Raw genomic sequence first — 15328 nt, forward strand, 5'->3', positions numbered from 1 at the left:
TTTGTTTTTACAGATACTTAAAAAGTCTTGTAGTAAGAGAACTGTACAACATATTAAAATGTAACACCCTTCTCTTCAACTGCACTAAAGCAGGAGTCAGCTACTGAATATTCAGAGCCTATATAAAAAAACATGTTAGACATTGAACAAGGCCCCCAGCAAAATACCCATTTCAGCAGAGAGAAAAAAAAAAAGAGAAAGCCCTGATAGGCCCTGAAACAGTATTATATGCTTCACAAGGAAAGGTTGCTCAAAAAAAAGTCTGCAAAATGGGTAAAAAAGATGTAGAGAAGATTTCATGAACAAAGCTGAAATGACTGCCTGGTAGATTTGAGAGGACACTTGCGGTCTTATTTGCTCCCATGGGCTTCTGCACCTCTGCAGAAGAGATGCTTCTATGCCAGGACAGGGGTGTCTGCCTGTGCACAGATCACACTACATCCAGGTAACAATACAGGCGTAATGCTGCAGGTATAGAAAGTAACATTAGAGGCAAGGAGGAAAGAGGCTGAGGGACATCACTTCCAACTAGATTTAAAGGATACCCACTGACTCGATGCTCATCGATTGCACCTTTATGAAGGACTCCAACCACCAGAAATCTGACAGAAATATTCTATTTTTCCATTAGCAGGTGACTTTTTACAGGCAATTTAACAAATGCTTGAGGGTCTGTTTGCTTTGCAAGGTCCTTACAGTATTACAGTGTACTGGTCTTCTCACTCCTGCAGCCCCACCAACCTTGCCACGTAAACCCAATACATACACCAATATATATGCTGTTGCCTGAGCAACGTACAGTTGGTAAGAATAAAAAATAGCAGTTCATCAAGGTCATGTTTTTAACAAAAGCATCCATGAATTCCCAACCATGTCCCATCACTAAATACTGGAAAGGAACAACCTGTTTTTCATGGTACCTCTAAGTGCCACCTGCTTAAATATCTTCAGGAAGTTTGAACTGAGAGTCATGTAGGACCTACAATTTCTCTATATTTCTTAAATTAACATCTGAAAAGACCTAGCAACACTTCTGTTTGGTTCAATGAAAAAGTGCATCAGAAATGAAAGCATCAAAATGCAAAGTTACGTTACAGAAATGAACTAGGAAGTCCAGAGCAAGTAGTCCAAAAAATAATTCCTTTCACATCCCTGCCACCTATGTACACCCAGTTGACCAGATTATGGGGAAAGTAAAAAAAAAAAAGGAATTCCAAAGCCTGGAAGCAAAGACTTTAATCTAAAACCATGAGAAATGCCTCATTTTTCAAATGCCAGATGATACGGTGAAACAATGCAGCAGCTCCAGGACTCCTATACTACAACATGCTACACACCATGAAACCATCAATATGATATAAGAAACTGAGAATTTTTGCTCCAGAGCACTCTCAGATTGAATGAAAATTGAATGCCAGAAAAGAAAAAACGCTCTTTACTGCATAACATTTAATTGGTATAAACTGGAACAATCCCAACTGCTTCTGTTTCAAATGACTTCATGCAGAGCAGTCAGGCCAGGCAATGGCATTCTGCATCTGCACAGTATCACCAGGTTTTTACCCCAAATAATAGAGGTGAAAAGGTGAATAGTGGAGCAAGTCTGGACTGCTAAACCAATTAAACCTCTCTTGAAAAGGAATCCAAAACATCAGCAAGAGGTCAGATACTACAAAGCGTCCTTTACAGAGGTATTTCATTACACTTGGCTTTCTTCCTGGGCTGAGGTCCAGAAATATTAGTGCTGCCTTATTTTTTTTCCCAAGAAATAAGTTGCTTTAATAATGTGCACCTTGTGCACTGCATTGAAACAGATATCATTCATCTCCTTGATTTTTTTTTCCATTATGATCTTCCTTACCTGTGTTATATGCAAGTATTTTTTCAATTTTTAGCCAAAGCCTGAAGACAAACTTGTGAACTACAAACAAAAATCTCACAAAAGGCAGAAAGACCTTTTATTCACTACAGGGACCCTGCCTCACTATACAATATGTATCAAGGAGTGTACAAAAACCCAAAGTCGACCACAGCCCCACTGCAAAATGACTAAAGAAATGTCTAGCCCCTCCTGAAGCTCAGCTCGGATATCTTCCCTGTCCCTCCAGGGAAGGCAAGGCAGTGACACTCAAAGGAAACCCCCACTTGATGGGAAACCCCAAAATGATGTCACAAATCTTTTCTCTTAGAAAAACGTCTGCACCTAAATACTTTAAAATTACTCCTTTGATATGCCCTTTGACTACTTTCCTATCCCAAAGGGAATTTCTCATGCCTTTTAATTCTTACCACCAATTTCAGCACCTCTTACCCTGATCTTGCCCGAGGGCAACAATCTAGTGAGAACTGACCTCAACCAGTACTTGGGGTAATTTAAATAAATATAGTATCTATGACTTTCTGACTTAGAATCACGACAATTTGATACGTAGCTCCCTCCTTTATCACAAGTGGACCGACTGGAAGATGCTGTTGCACTTTGTTTTTTAGATGACATAAAATGTAAGTCCCTACCACTCGTGGCCTCGGGAGAACACAGAGTTACTTGGGAACCTTTCGGCACTGTCACACCTTGCCAGGCAGATTAAAATCTTTGAAAGGCCCTTGCAATTTTAACCTCAGTTGTAACCTCTGCTTCACAAGGGATACCAAAGGAGTCCATGGCATTTTCACGGAGGCTACCACAGTGGCCACAATAGTTCTGGATGTATCTGCTACAGCTTTCAAGACCAGTTTAGACACACTTCAGACACTGAGCGCAGCTCTGCCTGCTGGCTTTTCAAAGAGGGGGACATCCTTTTCTTCTGTATTCATTTACTGGCAGAAGAGCCAGTGACTACGGGTGCAGACTGATGCCTGGCCACAGAGCGGATTTAGCAGCTCTGAGCCACGAGGGCAGCCGGCCACACGTTCCTTCACACCTCCAAGCTGCCCTGACACGGCCACCGCTTTCGCTGCCCTCAGACAATTTTTTCAGCCAGATCTGTTCATCAGCCTGGCTCGCTGGTGTGCCTGCAAACTGGGAAAGAACAGAGGTTCTTGCAGCAATCATTGTGCACTTTAGCTATTGTTTCCTTTCATCTTCATAGCACTTTACAGCTTTTACATATTATATACATGCTAGGCCATAAACGTTAAATGTTTTCTCTGCTACTTAAACAGCAATTTAAGTGAGCAGCTTGAAGTACTATGCCTCATAAAAATGGAGCTTGTCATGGAGGAGAAGGAAAAACATTGTAAGCTGTAATCAGTCTGAGAAAACATTCCTGGAAGATATATAATCCAACATGACACTTGAAGTTCTTGCCACAGAGCATTTGATCATAAAAGAAAAAAATAGGATTTTTAAGGTCTATTTTCACATCAGTGCACTATACATCCTGTCAGAACAAACGGTGCACAAACTTAAATGATAAATGAAAAAATATTTTATTTTCACAGCCAAAGTATTTCCATTCCAAGAGTAACTGTAAAAATAGAGCTGCTGAAAGTGTGTGTAACTGTGAGAACATTGTATCATAACAAATTTTATATCTCAGTAGAAGACAGTATGAGGTAATCACATCTCCTTAAGCCAGAACAAAACAATAGGGAAAGTTTGACCTTTCTGTCCCACCTTGGGTTTCAAATATCTGTTAAACAGAGGCTCAGTGGCGTAAATCAAAGGCAAACCACACACCTTAACAGTCATTCCACGAGGGATAGAACCAGGTTGTCCTAAAAAGTGCATCAGCAGGAGCACGGCAGCCGTGGGTGAGGAACAGCCAGAGAAGCGAGCACGCCCGTGGGGTTCCACGCTGAAACCACTCGTGGGGTCACCGTGAAACCCAAACAATACAGCCAAATGCTTTGCAAAACAAGGGATGGCAAAAGAGGACTTTTCACCAGGACCAGGTGGTGTAAGGTCTCCTGCTGTAAAGAACGGGAGCTGGCAGGTGAACGGAATCGCTGTATTTTAGAGTACAGCAGCGGTAATGAATGGGCTGAAAAGCAGAAACGCGGTTTGCTAGGCGGAGAAAGGAAAATGCACCTTCACCTGCTCTGAATCACCCCAGAGAGCAAAAGGTCACACACGCAGTGTGCGCCTGGGACGTGCGATGCTCCAAGGCACAGCCTCCTCCTCCTACCTGGAGGACCAGGGAAAAGACCGCGTGGTTTTTTTGACAGGAGTGGGAGCCCACAGGAACCCTTCGGGGCAGCACTACCGACACCCCCCGGGAACAGGTATTACCCTCCCGCTGGGCGGCGACGGAGCGCTCGCTACCTGGATCCCACAGCGCCCACGCCGCGCCGCCCCCCCACACCACACCGTCCCCCCTCCCCACAGCACCCACACGCTTTCTGTGGGGAAACCCACGCTCCCGTCGGGGCCGCGCGAGGAACGCGTTTCCAGCGCCCGTGGGCGCGGGGCGGGAGACGCCCGGCCGAGCCCTTCCCCACGCCGCCGCACTCCCCTCAGTTTCGTGAAATCCGGGCTGGCCCAGCTCCCCCGACCCCGCCGCTCCCCCCCCCACACCCCCCGCCCCGGCCGCCCGCTTCCCGCCCGAGGCGGCGGGTGGGCCCGCCCGGGCGCTCACCGGCGCAGCGCAGGCCCCGCAGCAGGACGAAGCGGCAGCAGAGGTCGCACCACGCTCCCGCCGCCGGCCCGAAGCGGTGCGGCGGCTCCGGCCCCGGCTCCTCCGGCTCGAAGATGGCGCGGACATCTCGGGGCGGCGGGCGGCGGCGGCCGCCGTACGCGGGGCGCGGGGCGCCGGCGGAACCGTCCGGCTGAGGGAACATGGCCCGCGCCGGCTTCCCCCGGCGCCGCCGCCCGCCTCTCCCCGCGGAGCGGCCGGCGGTTGCCGCCTCACGCACATGACACCCGCGGGTGGTGGTGGGGGGGGTGCGCGCCCGGGGTGCCCCTCGGCGCCGCTTCCCCGGTCCTCTCCCCGCGAAAGGTCTCGGGAGGCGGAGGGGAACAACCGCAGCCCGGGGCTCTGAGGCGCTCCCGCTCTGCCGGCCGCCTTCCCCCGGCCCGCCGCCGCGGAGAGGAGCTGCTCTCGGCAGCCCCGTCACCTGCCGTCACACGGCATCCACTAATAACGTGTATTAAAAACCGGAGACGTGAGGCGTTCCCGGGAGGTACGCTTTGCTACCCTAGATAAAACACTTAAGACCTAATAATACACCGCTTGTGGCGACTTTGTTTGTTTGTTTCCCAAGCTGAAGTTTCCACGGGAGTCTCTTTCGCGGCGGGAGAGCTCCGTGAGCCCCGCCGGCAGCCACCCCGCACCGGGAAGGTCACCCCTCCGCGCCCATCCTCCCTTCTTGTCGCAAGCTGGCGAGTCACAGCACCGTGAGCACGGTAAAGCCCGAATCTGTCAAACCTACAGCTTCGGAAGGCATTGTCAGCCAGCCTGCTGGTATGTCTGACTGTCACGTATCCTAGGTGTTAGAAACATAGTCTATTTTAATGCAGCCTTGCACAGATTTTAAGTGGTAGAATGTGAGATGTGGCCCGGCTGTAACGGATTTACAGGATGTGGAGGCAAAGGATTTATGAACAATTCATCTGCACGTTTGGCTGAAGGGTTTTCTAAGGAACGAAAGTGCAAAAAAGAGTGATGTCTTTTCACCCGATTTCTTTGAAGAATGTAAACTGCCCCTGTCCGCTTACACCTGAAATGGCTGTAGGGCTCCCATGGCCGTCCCCACAGGAGCAGCAGGATGACTGTGCCAGCGTCATCTCCTTTCACCGTGAGTTAGCAAATACACTTGCCAAGCAACGCGTGCAGCGAGGTGCTGAGCCGGGCTCTCCCCACAACAGCCCAGGCCTACGCGGCCCCGGCGCCCTCGCTCACAAGCAGCTCTGCAGCTGCTAACGAACCCCGCGTCGTACGGCATCCACGAACTCGAGGGCGCTGAAGCAACCCTCACGCTGGCTCAGGGGGCGCTGGCAAGAGCTGGTGAGGCATTTCAGTGGGTTCTGGTTAAAACGGTCTGCCTAAGTAACTTAAAGCGGCCAGTCCGGGCAAGGTTTCCCACAGCCGGGTAGCAGGGGCACAGCCCACGTCTTGACGGGAAGGCACAGACTGCATTTGACGCTTGTGTAAATTTTCAGGAGCAGAGTACAACTGAATAACTGCTGTATGCCCGCGTTTGTAGCATGCCGGCAGCTCTGCCTGCTGCTGCTGGTCCCCCTTGACAAGAGGAAGCAAAGTTCCCCGAAAGATGCCCGTCTACAACTACAACTGCTGCTGGCCGGGCTTGTACCAGTGTCAAAATAGCAAACTCCACAGAGGGATACTACCCCCACCACATTTTCTTGTGATCAATGGAACAAATAACACACACAAAAAAAACCTCTTTAGAGCACGGAAAATTAAAAGGACATGCAGCCTTGCCAAGGGCAGAACTGGCCACAGAGCTCCCCACAGTTAACCTGTTCCTAAAACCCCTCTTCACCCAATGTTGCTCAGGTCCCAGAACAATCTGTTCTGGCACTTGACTATCTTTAATAGTGGAAGATTTTTCCAAACTCGTACTCTAGATTTTTTTGTTTCATGCACCAAAATTTACATTCATAGTCTCTAATCCTTCTACCACAGACACGGTGGCGAATGCTGACCTGTAACATCCTTGAGATGACTGAAGACTTTTGCTCCCCCCTTCTTCCAGTCCTCTCTTCTTTCAGACAACCAACTCCCATTTTTTCCCAGTCCCCCTCAGGTGAGTTTTCCAGACCCCAGACATTCTTCTTTTTCTCCCCTAATTTATCTTCAGGTAGCAAATATCTTTTTAAAATTATTATAAGCCAGTTTAAAGGTGCTCGTCATTGGGCTAGGCGCAGCTAAACCGTTTTCCTCTGCACAGCCTGGGGTGGGCATCCATCCCACTGACTCTCGGGTCCCTAGCTGGAAGCCATCACTGGCTTCGCTGACCAAACGTGGCTCGCCAAACCGATTACCATGCCCTCCCTGGAAGGGATTTCACAGTCACAGCAGGCTATGCAAGTACTTAGTAAGTTCTGTGTTTAATTTTACTCAAGTTTATACAGCTGCAGTTTATTCCACATCTCCCCTCTTCTAGACTTCAAACTTAAAAAACCTGAAAAGTAATCTTTTCCATTCAGCCTTTTTAATCCTTGCTGTAGCATTATGTCCAAAATTATTCTATGATGACCACTTCTACAGTTTAACTAAGTTAGTACTGATGGAGCTCTACCAGTAGACTGTTTCACACCGAGCAGAGACTCAGAATTTTGCCACCATTACAGAGAACTAATATTGTTCAGAACACACATCAGCAGAGTGGTTAAAAAGTAAATAAAAAGGAGTAGTGGCTCTACCATATAGCGTGTGCTAGTGATTCTGTTCTACAGGACATGTTTTCTGGACAGCTGGCTAATGCAAGCTAAGCTGCAATTTGCTACTTCAGATTTCATGCTTTGTATTTACAAGGGTGTATTTCAAGTATGATATTTACAAGGAAATAAAAATTATAAGGTAATACTGAACAGAAAGTGAACTTATGGAAAGACACAGAATTATACACCATAGAGTAAGTGGTTGATGATGTATTTATGCCATTACATCATTCACTCATGCATTTACACAATTTATATGAAGACAGGTTTGTTCAAGTAACAGATAACTAATATACTAAGCTAACCCCCCCAAAACAGTAAACCAGCTTCAGGAGGAAGAACCATGTATTACTTCCCATTACTTCTTTTGGCAAATCAGTAGTATGACTGCTAGTATCAGGACACTTCCTTTGAGCCAAAAATTGATGGTACTATACACTATGCTTCAACTTGAAAAATGTATTTTCTTCGTAAGAACGTAATCAGTAGATTACGAACTGATTACTTCAAGTTCCTTAGCTACTGCTTAGTTAAAACTGCTTTAAAAAAAGAACTAACAAGATTAAGATTACTGATGTATTTAGCAACACTAAAGCCAGCAATGTTTAAAATGAAAATAAAACATATTAAACCATGTAAAAGAATGCTGCACATATTTCAATATACAGACTATAGTTACTACAATTAACTTTCAGACTGCTTCAGTATAAAGAAGTTGAAAATTATATATTCCAACTAACACTCGATTCCTTTCAAAATTTAGGAACCTTTGAAACAGCAAAGGGTTACAGACATAATACTTGAGAAATATGCGGTTTGAGAGCACAATTCTTTTAACACTTGCGCGTGTGTTTTACTGACACTCGGTGAGACTGTGGACGTGAATGAACAAATGTACAAGCAGGCATTAAAACATTCCAGTTAGACATGATTCCAGTATTTTAAAGCAAACAGGTTAAGAATGGCATGGCTAACTAAGGAAGAACATGTAGGAAACTGTCGCACTCCTTTTGCATAGCTAGATTTTGGGGGGGGACAAAGCTTGCAAACAAAGAAGCTGCTCACATGGGTGTAAAAATATCTGAATTCCCTTTTAATATTTGATTCTCACCAAGAACACTGGAAAGCAGGTCACGGACATCAAGGCAGTGAATTTCCTATTCTTTTAACAACAAAAGGATCAATTATAAATTTCATAAGTTTCTATTCAAATATTTTTTAAAAAAATGCAATGGAAACGTTTTGTATTCTGACCTGGATGGATAAGCAGGGAATAAGCATCACAAAACTATCAGATGCTATCACAGGTTACTGCTGTTTAGTTTATACCTAAATGTTTCACCATCAATTATGGAAAAATCTGAATATAGTTGGTCCAGCTCTTCTTACAGATGTAATACAGCAATTAGAGGTGCTACTGGACACCACTGAACATCCATGGCCAGGTTTCCACGGGGAAAGAATGAGTCCTGCAATATTTGCATGCTCTTCATCTGAAACAAATAAGTACACCTGTAGTATCCAAACATAGTGAAGGATGTTTTCTGGGTTTTTGTTTGTTTGTTTTCCTCTTCTCTTTCTTGTCTCCTACATATTTTGGAGCAGATTGTTCCATTCTGCATCTCTGCAACCCAACCATGTAGTACTGGAAATAGTAACTACTGATACTGGAAAATAAATATATAGTCTTACTAAATCTTCCACCTTATTAAGTTTGATATCTCAGTTCTAAGTCAGCAGTGGGTGTGGTCCCTTTTCAAAATCTAGACCGGTAACTTATTTTTACAGTATTCAGTTACCACTGAGGCATGATGCTATCCAATCTACTGACTGCCCACAAATTCTCATAATACTGGTTTTTAACCTGCCAACAGGATTCTGAAAAAGCTATTTTATTTTAAGAACCTGCTTCTCTGGTGGTGAGCAACAAGATTTCAGGGAAATTGTGAAAATGCTGTACTCTAAAAAAGGAATTTTTACATTCAGTCTGACAACCTGGAGTGCAAAACTTCCATCTACAGAGCAGTCATATGATTGTAGACAACATGGCAACAAATATGCAGAGGGACTTAAAAAACATTGCGGATTTGTTTTCTCACGTAGAAGTGAACGAACAGTTTGGATGTGAAAGAAAGAGAAATGCATTTCCACTCTGTCCTGTCTGGGGCTTTAGTCCCTATTCACACTTATTTAAAAAGATCGCATTTAAAACAGTCATGTTCTGTGATGATCAGTCATTCAGCTAGACTCCCAGAATAGTAGCGGTGGTTAAAAGAAATCCAAAACACCCTTTAAAGACTATTCATGATGTCTGGAGTTCTGCAAGTCCTCCTGCAATAAAGACTAAATTGCATTCTGAAAAAAAAGGCAATATTCAAAGCAAATAAGTGTCAATTTCATCAATAACACTTTTTCCTTCAGGACTTCATCAGAGATCCTCCCAAGGGGCTAAATTCACTGCCAGGAGTAATTCTAGCCTAACATTGACCAAAAAAAGATATAGATTTCTTTTATATTTACATATTATACATATTTACATTTTTTTAAAACTACAATTGTAGAGGGGTAAAAACCCTGGATACAGATTTATTATCTGCCTTTACATGTCCCAACAGTTTTTTTTTTTTTCCCCTTGAAAAAATTTACAAGTCCTCCTCAGGTCCTTTGAAAGCTAGATGCAGTCCACGTTCCGCAGGCCACCATCCATAGTCAAAGCACCAAATCTAAAATGAAAAAACGGTATATTCTTAGGTGATTGACTAGACTATAGAATTAATCCATAATTAATTATAATTTATTTATGGGGGTTTCCTTTCCCTTACCATATGTCAACACATGTATTTGTAGCCAACGGTAGTATGTGAAAAGATGAAAGAGAAGATACTATGCTCCAAGTATGGGACTAGAGGTGGGGAACAAAACCAAACCAATTCAGCTTGCAACTAAACTCAGATCCACCAGCAACAGACCCTGAAGCTTTCAGGAGATCATTATTTTTATATATGCTATCATCATCACAGGAAAAAAAAACGAAGTCAGTCTGTATGTGATAACGACAATACCCTCTCAGGACTGTTAGAAATATGTTGGCCTCTTTCTCTTCACTTTAAGCAACCTGAAAACCGCAAAACCATTCATTCAGATTGGTATAATCCCATAGTTGTTAAAAATTACATCTAAAAGTTGGGCGTTAAAAGACACCACCGGATTGCTGCAACAGTACTGTGTTTAAATTTAGAATTAATCTATCTGTGCAACAGGTATTTTTATTAGCTTCACATAGCTAACATGAAACAAAAATGCCACAACTGTCATGTCAGAATGATTTTACAGTAATGTTTCAAGGTTTTAAATACTTTTTTTTTTTTTTTTGGTTATACCTCAGATCAACAGTTCAAGATATATTTACAGTTGAAGAGCTTATTGAATTGTCTCTTAGTTTAAGTTCTGGATCTACAAAATGTACCAATTAAGCACATTCCTAGTATCAGCCCAAAAAGGGGAAGCAATTGCTTGCCTTTCCAAAATGTGATTGTTCTCAGCCAGCTCTTTAACAACCCCTTCCATTTCCTCCTTTAGTTTCTTCATACTGTAGTAAGAAGAAGCAAAAGAAAGGTTACAATTTTTATAGTAGAAGATATAGTTATCTGCTACGATCACCCACCACCACACAGCTTTCAGCAACTTGTCATTACATACCAAATAAGGGACAGATAACAGCTTGGTTATGTACTAAAAGTGATGGATGATAAATTAGTGTTGTCCCCTACTCACTTCCAAATCTGTACCACCACTTTAGCAATATGAAGTTTTTTCTGCAATATAAAATTCTTGATCTTAATACAGCAATCACCAGGTCAACTGTTTGGGGATTTTGTTTGTTTGTTTGTTTTGTTGTTGTTTTTTGTTTTGTTTTGGGTTTGGTGGGTTTTTTTGTTGTTGTTTTGTTTTGTTTTGTTTTTCAATTAGTCTGTATGACAGGTGCAGAATCTTACATCAATCCAATTAAGAAATTCTCACCCAAGAGTCATTTCCACTAATGTGTTTGAACTTGGATAGACTGTATTCATTGTATGTTTCATTCCACTGGAAGCTGCAAACATTTTCTGTGGCAGAGTATCTTGTAACTGTAATAGATAAAAAGGAAACGTAAGTTACAATATAAATTGTCATATGTATCTTGATGTCTACCTTAAAAATCATTCTTTAAATTCTCCATTGCTGTGATGTTTCATAAAATTATTACAGTAGTAAGGTGGATGATACTCCCCTAGTTGAGGACATCATGGCAAGTTTTATACTGACACAACCTATAGCTCCCTGATTTCTTCCACCTTTTTAACTGTCTTACACTTTCATAATAAACTCTCAAAAGGAAGAATTATCTATTTGTTATGTTTGTAGATATCCTAAGGCAACGGGATCCTAATCAATAACTGACTTTGGTAGTGCTGCAAAAATACAAACAAATAACAAGTAAAATGCTGTTCTCCACCATTCCTTAATTGCTTTTACACCTATCAGGTACTTTTCTTTCATTTATCTTTCCTTTATGAGCAATAATAATTTTACTGCACAAAAATGCTCTCATTCTTTCAATTTTGAGGTAATTCTGATAAAACTGCATCCTGCAGAGTCACCGTCCAAATATTAACAAAACATTTTCTTTCATGTCACCAGCAGCATTAGTTTAGTATGTATCCTTAAGTATGCACCCCCTAATCCTGAATATGGGAATAGTGGTTTTATGCTTCATAAAAGTATTAAGATAATCCTCTAGGTGCTCAGATACCACTATGAGAACAGTTACACAGAACGCTTCTCAAGGAACCCATGTCCATTTGTACAGATTTTTTGGGGGGGAATGCTAACCCTAGAAAAAAAACCAAAAAACAACAAACCAAACAACCAAACCAAAAAAAAAACAAACCCCACCAAAAAAGCCAAAATCAAAAAAACCTCACCAAACTCCAAAATCAAGTCAGGATTAAAAAAAAAACAAAACAAAACAAAAAAAAATCACACCACTCTCTATGCTCCTCTGACATCAGCAATGAAGCCACTATGGGCTATGTGTAAATACTACATCCATGCAGCCCGGTATTTTAATAAAACCGCATTAATACAAAGCTCACTAAAAACAACACTATTGACATTAACCAATGCAAACACTTTACATAATTTTGAAGCATTCTACCTCATTTATATAATCCTGGTATTTGGATACCTCTTCTTCAATATCAAAACATTGGTTGGTGAGAGACAGTAGCTGCTTCCTTGTGTGAAGCATTTTCCTAAAAGAAAAAAAAGGGGGGTTTTAAGAGCTTCCTTTATGAAAGTGGTGCAGTGAGCACTACCAAATATTAAAGAAATCAATAGCTTGCCTTGTCCAGTCCACAGCCTTGTCCAAAAATTTATTATACTTGCTGACACATTCATCTTTGAATAGAGCTATGGCTTTTGTAGCATGCAAATACAGCTTCTGCCTGCAACACAGAAACAACCAGAACAGTGTTACTCTGCTTTCAAAACCTCGTTCCTCTAACTTACTTTCTGAAACTTGGAGAAGAGGTATGTGGACTTAAAATCCCTTCTGACACCTTGGTTCATGCTGTTGTAATGTATAAGAATTCAATACACTTCATGAACTGACAGTTTATGTTTCAAAAATATTCCCTAACAGGGAAAGAAAAAATTATTTGAAGCATTTAGTTGCAATTATTTGTATATGAACAAATGGTCAAATGTCTTATCCAAGTCAGTATTTATCTAAGCAGGTATATTTAAGGAAAAGGGATTCTAAATGGGAAGGACAGAAGTCCTTATTATTTCTTATTTGCCATCTGCAGACACTTGGAACTTCCAGCATATATGAATAATCCTTTGTGCTGAGTAATACACATGCAAGAAAACCCCAAGATTTTTGTGTCAGTTTAAATTTATTATGGGAGAAAAAAAAAGTAAGCAGATAAGGACAGGAAAGCGAAACAAAACCCAATTCTGCCTAGTGGTGCAGCCAGTAAGCCCAATGTAAGTGCCTTATCATGCTATGCATTGCACAAGTAAGCAAAACTAAGGGATACTGGCACACTACAGTCTAACACCTGCTTCTGGTATTTCACTAGGTCTTGCATGATAGCTACTGGTTCATCAAATTCTGGCTAGAGTGTAGCTGGATTGTCATCAGGCATGCACATCTAACATTCAATCAGAAAAAAAAATTCAAATTGGGTGCTATTCCATTGACTACCTAGTGGTAAATACTACAAAGGCCAGCCTCTGTTGCTAATGGCAAACAGTTCTTAACAAAAAGCACTGCCATTTCTCTCTGGGGTGAATCAAGTAAAGTAAGATGTAGTTAGGATCTCAAAGATACCTGAACAATCCCAAGGAGACAATCGTGGTAGAAAACACAACGGTATTCAAAACCATGAAAATGAAGGCTATTTATTTAAAGTTATTCACAGATTAATGCAAGGACACAGTTTGAGCAGTAGAAAAGCCCTAAAATTTCTTTACTCTGACCAAGGGAGTGCAGTTTTAAAATGAGCTATGGATTGTGTCCCAATGTTTGCCTGTTTTCCAACCATATCCTTAAGCACTTATGACAAAACTATCTCTCACATTAAGTTCAGCCCCTTGCTGTTGCAGGGCAATGATGTGTCCAAGTCTCTTTCAGCATATCAAGATCTGTCTTCTAGGTTTCCTGCCCTTCCTGCCCTTTATCTTAAGGCAACCTCTCCTCCACCTGGCAGTTACTCCACTTAGCTTTCACTATGGGAAAATCAAGTAGCATGGTTGTGAGAATACCAGTGCCTTCCACGTGGTAGCTTTCTATTTGTAATCATCAGTGAAGCTACGCTACTGGCAGCAACAGCAAGAATTCTTAGAAAACTACAGAAGCAGTGTCTAAATTCATATAGCACTCTGCAAAGTCTAGGGAACCACTCAAATGACCAGCCACTAGGAGAATAATTTAATTACTTAAACATAAGCATCTAGCATCATTTGAGATGCACAAGGATATCCTGCCCTGCTTCCAAATGACTATCTGGAAAGGTGCAGGTTTCCCATTTGTCTTGTGTCCTACCTCCCAGTCTCAGAACCTGTCTCAGGTACCTCAGGGCAACTTAAAAATATTATTAGGCATCTGTGTATGAGGACCTGAATTGATCCTGAGACAAGTAGATCAGCATGAGAAGAGCAGCTGTTGGCAGTTGCTCAGGAGTTAGTCAGGAGAGTCATCGGAGCCTAGTGGGAGTCTAGACACCCAGGTTATATACAGACACTTAGTGTGGCCACCTCTCATAAGTGACAATTTTAAACAGGCATGGAGAACTGCATTAAAATTTATTTTGCATGCTGTATTTCCTGGAATAATTTCATTCAGCTAGCCCATATTCTATTCATCTGTAGAAAATTATCTCCACCTCAGTTACAAAGTCACTCTTACTGAGGGCTTTTTCCTCCCTTAAAATAACAGGGGAAAAAAACAAAACAAAACAAAACAAAACTTCCTATAAGACAGTTATGCCCAGATACTAAACAGGTATTTCACATCTATGTTTAGAAGGTCTATCAGTGAAAGAACTCCACTGCCAGAATACACCTCATTATCATATGTTAATACCCCATGTATTTATGATATGTAAAGGTAATTTTTTACAAAGTAATCCTAAAGAGGTTATAATTTACAATAAAAATCAACAGAGGAGCTTATTGGCAAGAGCACCTTAAGGACCTGAAAGCAATCATGGTATTTCCCAAAGGTAACTTTAAAACTTACTTGTCAAACTTGTGAATTTGTTCTTCATTATAAGGAAGCCCTAGGATCAGAGCAGATAACAGACATTACTAGTTTAATTCTGTTACTTGTATTTATGTAAAACTCCACTAAGTTTACCCATTTCCTATGTGGTTTCCTTCTCCTATCCTGATAGGTAAAAGCTGTTGTTTACTTTTTTTTTTCCTCCTCTTGAGTCT

General features: G+C 42.1%; 1 protein-coding gene across 2 annotated transcripts in view; it reads right to left on the reverse strand.

Moving 5' to 3' along the window:
* Positions 1–7540: 7540 nt before the first annotated feature.
* Positions 7541–15328, reverse strand: part of TBK1 (TANK binding kinase 1) — a 31116-nt gene continuing 23328 nt past the window's right edge. For both annotated transcript variants that reach the window (XM_032999866.2, XM_032999867.2), the window contains exons 16-21: positions 15132–15171; positions 12730–12831; positions 12543–12639; positions 11366–11472; positions 10863–10934; positions 7541–10068 (exon numbers count right to left, since the gene is read on the reverse strand). In XM_032999866.2, coding sequence (XP_032855757.2) covers positions 10017–10068; positions 10863–10934; positions 11366–11472; positions 12543–12639; positions 12730–12831; positions 15132–15171 — 470 coding nt within the window. In that variant the 3' untranslated portion in view covers positions 7541–10016. The remainder of the gene's footprint in view (positions 10069–10862; positions 10935–11365; positions 11473–12542; positions 12640–12729; positions 12832–15131; positions 15172–15328) is intronic.

This window comes from Tyto alba, unplaced genomic scaffold (assembly GCF_018691265.1).
Source record: "Tyto alba isolate M040663 unplaced genomic scaffold, T.alba_DEE_v4.0 Super-Scaffold_2, whole genome shotgun sequence".
NCBI classification, from domain to species: Eukaryota; Metazoa; Chordata; class Aves; order Strigiformes; family Tytonidae; genus Tyto; species Tyto alba.